This window comes from Taurulus bubalis (genome assembly GCF_910589615.1).
Source record: "Taurulus bubalis genome assembly, chromosome: 1".
NCBI classification, from domain to species: domain Eukaryota; kingdom Metazoa; phylum Chordata; class Actinopteri; order Perciformes; family Cottidae; genus Taurulus; species Taurulus bubalis.
Window position 1 is genome coordinate 8,853,628 of NC_136589.1, and position 14,823 is coordinate 8,868,450.

At 43.9% G+C, this 14,823-nt stretch overlaps 1 protein-coding gene across 2 annotated transcripts; it reads left to right on the plus strand.

The window, feature by feature from the left end:
• Positions 1-2,800: 2,800 nt before the first annotated feature.
• On the plus strand, positions 2,801-14,484 carry luzp1 (leucine zipper protein 1; the record flags this gene model as incomplete). Of its 2 annotated transcripts, none has more annotated exons than XM_079219291.1 (6): positions 2,801-2,932; positions 3,064-5,281; positions 5,587-6,167; positions 6,294-6,473; positions 12,368-12,652; positions 13,401-14,484. In XM_079219291.1, the coding sequence occupies 5 exons, from the start codon at positions 2,801-2,803 to the stop codon at positions 12,608-12,610; spliced, it is 3,354 nt and encodes a 1,117-aa protein (XP_079075417.1). In that variant the 3' UTR covers positions 12,611-12,652; positions 13,401-14,484. The 2 variants fall into 2 exon arrangements, with proteins under 2 accessions (XP_079075417.1, XP_079075418.1); XM_079219292.1 differs by lacking the exon at positions 13,401-14,484 and adding an exon at positions 12,804-12,910.
• Between the last annotated feature and the right edge of the window lie 339 nt (positions 14,485-14,823).

The following is a 14,823-nucleotide window of genomic DNA, read 5'->3' on the forward strand; positions in this document are numbered from 1 at the left end:
CCTGCCTCGCAGCTCCTACCAGGTTTTCTATAATTGTCCAACGACACACAAAAGACAGTGGAATGAAACGGTTCAATTTGTTCCTCAGTGACTCTCCTCCCACCACTTCCCTTCTCTACGTTTTTGAACTTGTTCCTGGCCAAACAGCTTCTCACATTTTGTTTTTTGTTCCACAGCTTTGAAGATGAAATAATAAATCAAAGGAATATTAGGCTCCATGAACGCATATCTATGTGGGTCATGATCTTAAATTGAACAAATTCATGTTCCAAGACTACATACTGATTTCTAATCCATCATTCTTTCAGCTCTAATCTCTCGTCCCCCCCCCCCCCCCTCCCGCCCTGCATCTTCTCGTTTCTTCTCTCCTCCCTTCCACTTCACTCACCATCCATCTATCTCATCCCAAATGTAGTTATTGAGGCCCCAGTCCTGCGATTAGTGTATCAGGTATGTTGATTGGTTTGGCAGAGGCGGGGCCCTTGCCAGAGTCGCTTTGCACGCACCGCCGCCGCCCCTTTAAAGCGCCCACTTGGCCGTGCTGGTGTGCGTGTCTGAGAGAAATGAGGGGAGAGATGAGGGAGGGAGAAAGAGAGCTGGCAAAGAAATAAAAGGGGAATGAAAGGAGAGGTAGGCAGACGGCCAAGACAGGAGTAGCTGGCCCTAGCGAAACACCATTTCTAACCAGGAAGAGGCTCAACTAGAGCAGCTGTCCGAGTTGTTGAATTTTAGAAAGGCTGTAGGGGCCAAACCTGAAGATAATAAGGAATCTGTTGTAGGGGAAAATAATGAAATCAGAACAGAAGGATGACCATCCAGGTTTGGTGTTGAAGGAATCAACCTTTCCCCCTGAGGGACATTATTCAAAAGTTATTCTCTCAACCTTTTCACTAGTAACATTGCTGCATAGTGGAGTATGACATGCTGTCATGAAGAAGTGAACTGTAGCTAGGCAAGTCTTTTTTTGTGTGCAAGCGAGCCTTCTCTGCTTTTAATGGATACATGGGGAATCTTTCATGTTTTTTTGACTGCTGGAACAGGATCAGACGGGACAGGTTTGGATCACAGCGACTACCTCAAGACAACAGGCGAAAATTGGTCTACAACTCGGTTAACAAGCCACAGCTGTGCAACGCTATGCAACCCAAAATGACTTTATTGACTAAGGTGTTCTTGGCATTCAAGTCGACAGCAAGGCTAGCAGTTTTCTCTCCAACATTTTTCCCAATTTATCTTTTCCCCTGATCCCTCTTCAGTCCACTATTCCTCAAAATCTTGTACTCACTGAGAAGATTACCAAACCACTAGACCTCATGAAAGTAAAGAATAATTAAAACACGACAGCTAAACGCTTTGAGTTCACATTGTGCTTTTTCTTAATGTAATCGTTGCCATATTGACTTTCAAAGCTTATTGCCTTGGTTTATGTTGTAACATGTATGTAACAAGACATTTAATGAATTGTGGGAAGGGTGGTTTGGGCTTCTTACACCAAATTAAACCATAAAATATTTTAAACTATGCTGGAGTGAACCATAATGGCAAGTTATACCTTGTTGTATACTATATAGACACACAGATAAAAAATAACTGAGACAATTTACTGCATTGGTTGCAGCAGTAAAAGTTATTTAATGTAAAGGAAAACTACAGTAGTCTTTAAACGTCGTGGTTTGTAGCGTCGGAGAGGCAATCTTTGAACATGGTGCTGTAGACTAAGGGGAGGAGGATGCATGGAGCCGGTTGTCAGGGGGTCGATAAGTGATGATGTGTGCAGATGTTATGTCCTACCCTTAGGTCGATTCTCCTGCGCGGTCAGTGGGGGAAGCTCACCAGAATGATGGGGAAAGAGGAGGAGTGGGATTTAAGAAAGCACACTACATGAATCATGCATGAGACAGAAGCTTCAGCTGGTAGATTTATGAAGGCCATGAAGGCAAACATGCTGCGATGTAGTCTTTGTTCTCATTAGATATCTGTATGCTGGACCCATAGATCGATATTGCCGCGCGCGTGTGCGTGTGCACACACCTGATCACTCTCTGTCTAGTCTCTGTCGCAGATCGAAACACTTTTCATCATGTCTGTCCCGTGTGGCCATGAATGTAGTGTTGTGAGGGGCCTGTGATGACGTGGTTGCCACGGTGATGGCTGTGTATGTGTGCAGATGGGGGTATGTGAAGGATCTCTCTGTTATTGAGATATGCACCCGTCAGCTGAAGCAGGCAAGCATAAATCGATGCTGGATACAACAGCAGTAGGGAGACTTCAAAGTGTGTGTGTTCAAGCCTGTGCAGGCATGTTGAAACCCCGCCATAGTCACACATGAAATGTAGGCAGTGCCACCTCCATGTCCTTCAAGGGGTCAGGCAAGGTGAAATGCATTGTGGTTTAGTGGAAAAAATAAAGGGAAATGCACTGTGTGTATTACGTCCTCTTTGTGTGCAAGTGTTTTTATTAGTGTAAAAGTGTAATAAGTGATTTTTTATTTTTTTCCCTCGCTTACAAAGCTACCTTTTTGTGAATGCAACTGACTGTCATTGACAAATTAGGGATGACTAAGTGTTATTTTCTGTCTCCCTCCTACAGATGACGGATTCGTCTGCTAAACACCAGTCGGAGGGAACTTCAAAGTCTTAAAGCGACAGTGACAGACAGACCGCTGGGAGAAAAGAGTATTTTCCCCAAGAAAGGACTTGATAACACTACCACACAAATGTGGCCCTCCCAAAACGTTGTCATCAAATAATCTGAACAACAAAACAAACACAACAGATAAAACACAAAGAATTTTGTAGCCATGTCTGACCATAAAGACGTGACACATCGCCACTTGCGGCACAAGCTACAGAATCTCGGCCGAAGACTGGATGAACTGGAAGAAGCAACCAACAAGCTGCAGAAGTCTGAGGATGAGCTACTTGACCTGCAGGTCAGCAATTGTTGACTTCAGACGGTGTTTGTTTGTGTGTGCTTATCGGAAGCAATGAGTAGAACGAGGTTGAATAGAAATGAATAGATTAATAAATGGTTGAACACTGTCTCTCTTTCTCTCTTCTACAGGACAAAGTCATCCAGGGAGAAGGCAGCAACTCATCCCTTCTTGGAGATGTGGAGGACCTTAGGAAACGTCTCCTAAAGATCCAGGGTAAGGATGAGGAGGTACGGAAAGCTGAGGATCTCTGCCGCACGGTCAGAGAGAAACTGGAAGAAGAGGAAAGCCTGACCAAGGAGCTAAAGGCAGAGATTGAACATCTACAACGGAGGATGGCAGAACTGGAGAAACTGGAAGGAGCTTTTGGGAAAAGCAAGTCTGACTGCAGCCAGCTCTGCCTGAGCCTGAATGAGGAAAAGAACTTGACCAAGAAGCTCTCGTCAGAGTTGGAGGCTCTCAAAGCACGTCTGAAGGAGGTGGAGGGCTCTGAGACGAAGCTGGAAAGAGCAGAGCAGGTTTTGGGCTTGGATCTTGAGAAACTCAAAGGATTCACCCAAACCTTTATGAGTGAGCGTAAGAAGTTACTAGAGAAACAGAGGGAGGACGAGAAGATCATTCTGAAGCTGACAGAAAAATTGGAGCACCAGAAAAATTGCCTTGGCCTGTCTGCAGACCCTGGTCGTGCAGATTTCATGAGGTCACGAATTGAGGATGAGCTTTCATCCACAGGGCTCCTCACGAGTAAACTGGCTGGACGCAAGAAGAGCCTTGACTACTTGAAGCTGGCTGATGACAACTTTGGTCTTGTGAACAAATCTGAAAATGAGAAAAACAGCGGCCTTGAAGGCTCTCAGGATGAGGACAACAAAGTAAAGGAGCTGACACAGGAAGTAGAGAGACTGAAGAGTCGCCTTAAACAGCTGGAAATCGTGGAGGAGGATCTAAAGAACTCAGAGTCCAAAAATGGCGAACTTCATGAGAAGTTCCAGACGGAACGAAACCGTGCTCGCCAACTGAACGAGCAGGTGGAACAGCTCAGGACACAGCTGTGCGGAAAAGGTGGAATTGGAAGAAATGGAACCAGCAATGTGGATAAACACGGCAATGTGAGCGCTAACGTTTGCTCCAACAACCCTGCTAAGATCCTGGAGAATGGTAAAGCTGAGAATGAAGAGATTGGCATGAAGGGATGTTTCAGACAAGAGAAGCCAAAATATAGGAGTGCTGCAACTGTCTCAGAGCCGAGTTCCCCCAAACACAGGAACAGGGAGCTCTCTCCTCAGCATAAAAAAGAGACGAAGCTGAGGAGCAAAGAGCCCAACCACTCAGAGGAGAGCTCTCCTAAGTCTGTGAGGAGAGCCCTGAGTCCTGCGCACAAGAGTAGAAGGACACCCAAAACCCCAGCTACTGCGATTTCCTCGGATAATGGAACAAGAGACACAAGACGAGGCAGTGAGGAAAAGACGAGAGGAGCCACTCCCTGCTCTGTAAACACATCCTCTAGTGAGATTAAGAAAGCGCCTGTTCTTAGCCGCTACCCTCCAGCAGCTCATGACCAGAAGCCACTTAGGACGGCTCACAAACAGACTGATGGGGATAATAAAAACAACAGAGTGGAAAAGGTTTCAAAGCTGTACGTAGGTAGTGATAGTGAATCAAACAACTCTGATGTCGTGCTTGAAGGTTCTGCTTTAGAGAAGGACACAGCATCCGCCTCAGATCAGGAATCAACAGACCAAGTTCAGGAATCTGTCGCCTCTACCCTGTCCAAAGCCAATGGAGCCTACGCAGCCTTCAGGTCCAACGTCACTCCACTGTTGCCCAACAATCAGGGGTCAGAAGGTCATTCATCTGCCTCTGAAACAGAATCTACTGAGCCTGTAACTGAGACGACTACTTCAACTGTAAGCAGTAGGACTGCCACCGCCAGATATCCTAGATACCCCCATGTCCATGACTCTCATTCAGAGGGTTCTTCTTCCAGGAGCTCATTTGATGAAGAGCTCTACAACAGAACACTGTTCGCTGAGGGAGGCCACCAGGGGCCCACACATACTGCATCGGGAATTGAGATCCAGCGAGTGTGCAGCCCACGCGAGGCGCTGAGGTCAAAAGCTGTCATCAAGCCTGCGATCATAGAGATTGACAGGAAGGAAGTGATGATGTCGGAACCTTTTTCTACAAATGGCAAACCCAAAATCTCCACCAAACCTATCGTGACCAGTAGTATAACCATCTACCCCAATGACCCAAGCTCTTCAAGAACAAGCAGTCGCAGCAGCAGCGTGTCCAGTGAGCCCATGCTGATCAAAGAACGCCACACCTCCACGAGTAACATCCTCATAGGTAAGGAAGGTAAAACAGTGCAGGTGCTATGATACTATTTTACTTTAACTACAACTGGATTAGAACATGAGTTGTTGACTTAAAAGTCTACAGCCAGGTTAGCAATTTTGTTAGGCTGTATTCAAGAAGAGCTTTGAGCTAAACGCTAATGCTATCATGCTCACAGTGACAATACTAACATGCTGATGTTTAGCAGTTATAATGTTAACAATGTTCACCATCTCGCTGTAGCAGCTGCATTACTGTCTTGTTACTCTTACTGTCAGCTTGTTGCATATATTTCATGTATTTTTACTCATTGCCAGGCCCCAGCAGTGGCAGCATCTCCATCCCATATGAGATCTCCATTCCCAAAAGTGAGATCACCTTGCGGTCGTGCCCAGACCAGGACTGTATAGTGGATGACCACAAAGATTCCTCATTAAGGTCCAAACCCCCCAACACTTCCAGAGTGGAGACCACCACCAGCCACCTGAGCTGCCAACGCAGCAACTTCAGCCTCCAGTCCCTGGACACCACCTCTGCAGACTTTAACGACACAGAGTCAGGCTTTGAAAGTAGCAGCAGTAGCACAACCACGGTCACCAGCTGGAGACACCAAAGACAAAGCCAGCACTCCCAAGAAGACGGTTTCCCAGACATGAAGAATGTGACTGTGAGAAGCACCTGGAAGAACCTGGGCGCTGCGTCAGCGGATGAGACGGGCCGAGGAAGAGGAGGCGCAAGGACGACGACTGATGGGGGGTCTGAGGATGAAGCGGAGGTCGCAACAACATGGAGGGCTTACCGGGCAACCACCTTTGATACAGAAGAAACGATAAACAGCGGAACAGGAGGTGGTGGGAATGCTGAGGCACAGAGGGGAGCCAAGCCGTCCCCTGCAGAGGTGAGCTAGATAACAAATGTATGAGAAAAATTAGCATGTTCTTTACACACAGTTAATAATAGATTGGAGGATTTTAAGTACTTTATAACTGTATAATGTTGCTGTTTGTGTTGCTCCTTGTTCCAGGTGTATATGCGTAGGATCAACAGTGTGGTCACTAATACCAGAGAGGTCGAGGACCCAGCGCTTCGCAGACGCAAACGCTCAACGTCTCCCACCATGGAAGCAAGAGGCCTGGGAAGGATCATACCCCACGCACCTGTTACCTCTCAGTCCTGGGGCCGATCCTACACACAACAACCACAGGTAGGATGAAGGACACTTTTCTGTTCACATAAGCTGTGTTCTTTTGAAATAATGCCGGTAGATAGAAAGTATTAATATAAATTAATTATTTAGTAGTCATCAAATGGTAAGCACAAATAAAGTGTCGTGGTTTAGCTAAATGTGGCTGGTAATTTGACATGCTTGGAGTATTTAGTGTTTTGACAATGTGGAACAACGACTCACTTAAAGTAACTAAATCACTTACAATTTAATTCCTCCCTTCCTTTGAAAATTAGTCCTTGTTTTACAAGATTTCAATTTCTTAAACAAACATGTGACTGTACTATTGTATTTCTCCATAATGTGTCTTCTATAATACCCTGCATTGCTATGCAGGGGATTGCTATTATTTGTACGCAAATGGTTGTCTTGCAGATAAAAGTCCAGAAAGTACAACCGCAGCGCTGAGCTCCTGGTGTGTCCACTTTGCATGAGAGCTCAGCTTGTATTTTTCCCTGACGCCAGGCTCTGCAACTTCAAGCTTAGCACAGCAGTTCTGTAGGCCCCACTCCTGCTGCCCCAGTAAGCACAAAGAGAAAAGGGTGGGACAAAAAAAAAGAGGGAGGATGGAAATGAAAAAGACCTCAACAGGGGGAAAAGAGAGTTAGGAAAACCTCAAGAAGAAGAAAATAGCTTTCATTTAAATGTGCCACAACAGTCTGGGCCCCTGCCAGGCTATTCTACACAAACATTACTGAAAAAAATGTACTCACGCCCTCTTAGTGCACGTATTGGATTAATGTGTGTTTGTGTAATAATCAATATACATGGATCTTTCACCTGTCGCTGTGTAATAGTTTATATTTTGGGCTTGTGGTCTTCTTTCAGTATGGGGAAAATGTAATGTAATCACAACCTGCCATATGACTTCAAGACTTTTGTGGAGCTGTGTTGTAAACAATAAATTGTAAAGAGACAGATTGAGCCCACTAATTTCATATGTGTGCCGATGCATTAATATGTATGATTGTGTGCATAGCTACAATTTAATTAATGGAGTGTGAAAGTTCATTCAAGTCCTTAGAAAGATGAGGTGAAAACTACTAATGGGCTACAGTATGAACTTACTTGTCTATTGGTGTCTAATATATTGTCAAATGGCTGTAGTATGGCTTACAGCATGGGCTCCATGGCTACAATAACATCAGTCTGTCAGCTTGACAAACTATGCTGGACTAAAGGCCTTTGGGTAAAATCTCTGTGTTTTCCCCTATAAATAAACTGTTGCCAAGGAGACCAACACAGACATGCAAAATGTCTGCTGTCTCATCCATCATGTTGGCTCACATTTGCTTTATCGTAATTTAAACTGTATTTGTTATACACATGCCTGTAGAATATTACAGATAACTTCTTTTTAAGTTCGGCTATTTAGCTGTCACCATCTTGGATTACGGCCGTCGGCATGTTGGCTTTTTTGCAGCCAATGAAAGGAACTTACCATGTTTGGAAAGCGGAGGAGCGACGTAGTGACGCCGTATACCTCTCTGGTTGCGGCAGTGACCTGTCAATCACAGTAAGCCCGCCTTAAAGCAGACTCCGCTTTATGGTCCATTTTACTTTAACTGGACCATCATTTACCAAATGAACATCTTGCTTCATTGATGAAGACTTGCCACTAATGATTGAGACCATCAACGCATGTTCATAATGTTTAATGAGGTAATAAATCAAGTTCGAAGTAGATTAATTTTCTCCTAGACTTCCATACAATCAGACTTCTTTTTGCAACCGGTGTCGTCAATAGAGAGAATGCAAGTTTTAAGACACTTCCGCATTGGCTTCTCTCGGCAGGACTGGAGTACGCCAAGCTGTGTATACCGCAACGGTTCTGGGGTCCTGGTTGTGTTCTGCACCAAAGTAGTGCAGTGCAAACATGGCGTTCGAGCTGTAATTGCCTACAGGGCCACTTAGCAGTTGCAACGGGCTCAATGAAATCTGTCTAACGAGCCTCGACCCTTAACGCCCCCCTTCAACGCTGATATAGACTAGAAAGATCAGGAGGGGACAGCCAGCTTTGTTTTGTCTGACGCCTCCCCGCCCACCTATTTAATGTCAGCCAACCCCTGACACGAGCGAAGTGGCTTCAAGCCATGTATTTGAGAAGTTCTGTCAGGGTCAGTTCTCACATCAATTCTACTGCATGGCCTTGACTCCAGCACTTTTTCAGGAGGGCGAACCCTTATTCTTTTCTCACTTCAGTCCATGAGTCTCCTGCTCTCTTTTTGACCCTGTCCCACATCACTCATCCTTGATAGCCCTGGTTATCCTAAAGCCCCGAGTCCCTGTCCTGTCTCTGATGTGGTAAATCAGCAGTGACCTGATGAACTGCCTTTTTTTTTGTCAGTTATGCACTACGTTATGGGAATTTTCCAAACCCACTTAGTTGACACTGCAGTACAGTAAAACAGTGTTCATCCTGATATTTAATGGACAAACTGGTCATTCCATTTGGATAGCAACCATGAAGAAAAAATAGCTATCAGCAAAAAAACCTACTTCAATTCATAATTGGTATTCAAAGCATGTCTTGGAGCACAGCCGATCATTTATGGTTTGGATATTAAGAACATTTCAGTGGTCTGAACAGCATCCAGTCCCAAGAGGTTTGGATAAATCCAGCTGTAGTTAGAACAGTGGGAGGTTGGGATTAGTTTGGGATTGCCGTGTCAAAGGTTGATAGAAGAGGTTTGTGTCCACGTTTGTAGATGGAGGCATCTTTGCTAGAGATTCAAATATATCTCCTGTCTACATGACCTACATGTCTTTTTGCAGACATTTACATCAAAGGCCTTCCCAGTGATTAGAGTAGTGCAGACTGAAAATCAGCGATCAATGAGTAGTCATTAAGGAGGAGACGACACTCCCTTAAGCACCCTGCAGCGATCTGGGAAAACTGATAGCTTATTGATTAGCTTTCTTTTGTGAACCTCATGTTTAAATTATTTGGATGCCATTTATTCAAACCTCGATGGCACAGAGAATGACATTGTTTCATCTAATGAAAGGTCATCGTTGTTGTCATCATGATATAAATCAATGGCTGTTGCCTCTTGTATGTCCAAACCAATGTTTACAGTGCAATGTTTTTCCCACTCAAGTGGCCTGACTCCTTTCCTGACTCCTGGCCTTTCGGTTCACCACATGGGTCCAGAACAAATTATCGCCATGCCATTTCATGCAGACATTCATGGCGTCCATAGGATGAACCTACTGACGTTGTTGAAATCAATTAATTAATATCTTGACAACCAATGTATGGACTGGCACAAAGTTGACCATCCCAAAACATGCGTAAAGATATGAATAAACCTGACAGGTCAGTGTTAAAATGGAGAGTTTTTTCTTTCTGTAGCAGTCACTCCACACTTCAGAGTATAGAGCAGAACATTATTGTAGTGATTCCTCCCCGCTGTAGCAGAAGGAAACCTCAGCCTGTACTTGAATGAACCGTGAACTTATGTTTGGCTGAGGACGGCGGGGCCGATATGACCGAGATACCAAAACATCCTTTGTTGAGTCAAAAACCAGCAGCAGCAAGGTAAAGTGTGGGATGAGTGCTCGTCTACTATTTACCATTTGCCTGACCTGACCCGTGCAAATGCCCCATGGAAAGCTATAAAAGCATGTTTTTTATAAATCATAAGCAATAAACAGATCATCACTAGGGAAAATCAAACGCACGTTTTTTTTTTTTTCTAAAACATTTCACCTGAAGTGTCAAGAGTGTTGTCTTGCTGGAGAGGTGATTTATGAGTTTGGGTTGGCAAGACATCACCATTCCTTTTAAAATTGGGCGAGAGACCAAGAGCAGACAGATTTAAAGTAGGGATATAATTTCTTCTGCAGATGCTGACACGCTACTTGTGTTACTTCCTAAATCTGTGGCCTTCATTTTGTATTGGAAAAAAGAGCTTTCTCACAGTGTCTGTTTGGTCTTCAAAGTAAACTCTTGGAAACTGTATTGATCATTCTAAAAAAGAGCCTCCTTTTTTCATCAAAGTATGTATACTCGAAAAACCTAAAACACCCTGTGCAAATAGTTTAACATTTTTGAAAACCTGTTAGACAAGACAATTGATACCACTCTGATGTCTCGACGGTAAATATGAATCTGCAGTTAGTTAGCTTAGGTTAGAAAGACTTGCAAAAGATTAGACCAGCTCACAACATTTTTACACTGTTAAATAAACAAAGCTGATATAACATGTTAATTAGGGAGCTTTAGAGATGCTGGTAGGTCGGTTGTATTACATTTGGACAGAGCCTTTAGAAGCTAACTACCGGTAGCTGCTGAATCCAACTACATATTAGCTTTACAGATATGAGAGTGGTATCGATCATCTTATCCCACAAAGAGGAGGTGAATAAGTGTATTTCCCAAAATGTCAAGCTATTCCTTTAAATGTCACAGAACATGCCTATCCTTTTTCATTTGACATAAAAGTTAGTCCGAGATATGTACCTAACCACTCGGCTTTTCTTAGTCCTACCTTTCCGTTTTTTATTGTCAAATTATCGCGCTGTGCTTCCAGACATGATTTAATGTTTCTGATTATAACAGCCTGTAAAAGCGTGTTTTCCGCGCTAAAGGCATTCAGGTGTGAGCTGGAGCTCTGATGACAACAGCACTTGCTGTTCCAGTGGATTTCCTCTGCTGTGGCACGTCAACTTACTTAACAGCATTTATTACAGGCTGACGTTGCTCTTGCCCAGATATTTTCTTAATTTAACTTTCAGCCACATGGGGAAAAGCTCTCCATTGGCACACACACACACACACACACACACACACACACACACACACACACACACACACACACACACACACACACACACACACACACACACACACACAGAAGTTACTTATTTTCCTGCGTCTGAAGCCACACATCTTTTTAAAAGATTTTTTGGTTTAATTGAGCATTGCACTTCATCATTTTTATTTTCAAGCTTTTTCTTTTTAACTTTAAAAGATTTGTTTTGTTTTTGTTATTTTAAGAATATGACAACATGTTGAACAATACAAAAGCGTCCTGTTGATTGTAGGAGGAACACTGGAAGTGCATTACATGGCACCCTTGTGAAAGCCCCCGGTCTTGCAGCTGTAGCTTACCATAGAAGGAGAATATGCCACTCTGCCGTTTCCTCCCTTTGCTGACTGGAGCAGGAAGTGACCACACTGAACACGCCTACTTGGCAGGGATCGCTGGTGACGGATTTCCTGTCTGTTACCCCTGGAGACCGAGAAAGGCAGTCCAGCAGGGCGCCATTAAAGCCAATTAGTGAGAATGCATTCTAAAACTGCATCAGAAGCCAACTCCAACCCACCAAATGTCACTAATTATGGTGCTTTTTTAAAGCTGAAATTACAGGAGCGGGGTGCTGTTTCTGTGTGCTTTAGGAACTGCATCGTCATCTAACTCTCGCTTTCTTAGAGCAGGGTTACTGAGGTTATGAGAGGGGACGTGCCGCTGTAGCTACCACAGACTAGTAACGTTGGATTTGTTTTCTAGTCAGCCCACCAAATTATAAATCTCTCAGCTTGGGGTATGTTTGGGGTTTTGGGTTGGGGATTTTTCCCCTGGCAGAAGTCCACATGGCAGTCTTTCCCTGTCACACATCAGTTAACATAAGCAGCATGTACTTAATGCCCACATAACACAAAAGTCCAACCAAGGCCCCAAGCCGCCCAAACAAAATGCTCTGAGCTCCGAAACACAACTCCAGAATATGGGATTGAATGAATTGACCTCTGTTGTAATGTTTGTGTTGCTGACCCTGCAAATGCCAAACCAATCCATGTTTTAAACTTGCTGCCAACTCTGACAGCGAACAAGACTTTTCTTTATCAAGTTTTCTAACCTTTTCAGGCTGCTGATAGCGCAGAGCCAAGTCCAAACCCAAGCGACAGTCCAGCCTCCTGGAGGCGGCAGATACCCAACAGCGACTCTCCTTACCTGGGGAGCTCTAATGACCGGGCGTCCAAGACAGCGGGGGCCTCCTCCAAAGGGGATCTGTGGTCCAGTCGGGGTCAAGGGTCGGCGTCCAAAGCTGAAGGGAGGAGTGGAGCGGGAAGCCGACCATGGAATCACCGTCATTATGAGCATCATTAGACCAGCTGGGGTCTCAGCAGGACTTCTACAGCAAGAGGACAGGTAGGAGAGGACACAGTCTTTTCTTTTGTCTCCTGAAACTCATTAATTAAAGGAAACAGATCTTAATTACCCCTGTTGGAATGATGTCACATCTCCTAATGGGGTTTCAAATCGAAATTTGCAGTATTAAGCTGACCTGACACTGCTGTAGCACATTTCACAGCGCAGCAGTGCAGTGGTTTAATGAGGAGAGTGACCCAGTGGGAAGGCCCAGCTTCACTGCATGTAACAGTTAGCATCCACCCTGCAGAGAGGTCCACGAACAAGGCAATTCCAGGTGAACTGTGCCGTAGCTAAACCGACAAGCAAGCGTGAGAGAGAAATCCTGTATTGTTAATAATTCCAAATATTTCTGAGTCGTCAGCCGTTTCCTGGGAATAATTATGTAGTTAAGCACAAATTAGGAGACATTTTGAGTTTTTCTTGAAAGAAAAGCTCCATTTGAACCCAAGTTAATATTCATTCATTATTCAGTTCTTTTTAGAAACTATATTTTTCATACATGTTGACTTGTATATCAACATATTTCACATTGCACATAAAACCCTTGAGGTTTTGTGGAAATTGATTTTATTGGCAAGTGTACCAATTGAGCTTAATTAGTACCAAATGACTTTGTTCTTTCTGGCACACTTTCTTGGAAATTATTTGGAAATTGTGGAGCCATCGTGTCAAAAGAAGAGGAATAGTTCTGTTGAAATAATAAGGAAGGATTAAACAAGCTCTTTCTCAATTTTTTTCTTAACAGCACTCCATCAAGCTCTCAATGGCACAAGGATGGCCAAACATCAGTCTCCCATCAACTAAAGGCTTCCATCTCCAAAAGTCAACATCTGCAGCTTTTATAGCAAAGAAAATAAAACTAGCCGTTGCAGCCACACACAATACAACAAACCACAGACCTGACATCCTTACTCTGACCCTGAGTGTGTGCTGAGACGTGAACAGCTCATTCTATCCGGAACTCTCTCTGTCCCAAAAGAGGCATAACTGGAAAGACAGTGCCTGTACAGTGTTTTGGAGGTCGCCTCACCAGCCCATGTATCCTCTTCTGCTTCTTGTGTTGGATGTATTATAGTGTAATCCCGAAACTTGACAAGGGAGAGGCTGGCATGTTGTGGACAACTGGGGATTTTCCTCCGTCCAGAGAGGGTTTAAAGAGATTTATAGGAAGAATGACTCAAACGTTGAGAATACCTTTCTCAGAAGACCCTGGCAGTGACCTCAATGGAGCTGGATATATCGCTTCTGCGTCAGAAATTCAACCTTTCTCCATCACGGAAGAAATAAAACAACCCAATCTTCAATCAACAGCAGTGCAATGTTTAAGATGCGTCTTCATCTCACAGGGCTGGATCTTCATGCAGAGTTCTTCACAAATCAATAGATCTTTAACTTTTTAATGTGACCAAAAACAGGAAGCGAATTATTCTCTTTGCTGATTCCACATGTGCATTTTCTTTCTTTTTTTTCTCACCCATAAATACACAAAACCATACAAACACGTGCACACTTAAAAAAATAAATGTTTAATTTTAACCCACTGACCTCAAACTGGTCTTAGATGTTGATTGAACATTTGCATGTAAGTAATAAATGAAGAGCACTTGAAAGATTGTGACTCAGCATGTACTCTGCCTAAAGGATTGCTGGTTGGCTGCATTTAAGGAGCGCACACATACACACAAATTTTGAAAGGCCGGGACCTTATTTATGCTTTTGGCCATTTTCACCAATTATTTAGCTTTGTAATTCGCTTCCTGTTCTGCATTATCTGCATTATCCTTTCCCTTTCTACTCAACCATATCAAGAAAAAAAAAAAACGTAGTTTGCACGCAATGAAATGCAATGCACATGTAGAAAGAAAAAAAAATTAATGGGGGGGTGGGGGGGGTGTTTGTAACCTCAAACCATGCTACAATTTCCATGGTGCTTTGTTTTACAGCTCTTGCAATTGTCCTCATTCATGTCTTTTTAGAGAGCCATAGCAAAGAGAAGTTTCTCTTTTAACTGAACATTGGACTTTGGATTACCAGCAAACCTGGCCTGGCAAGGCGGACATCTTCAGAGCTGCTGTAAATACTTGTGGACGTGCCAGCCAGTCATAGGAAGAAACCAGACTCCTAATCACAGGGAGCTGACAGTTCAGCTTGTATGTGACTGGGTTCGC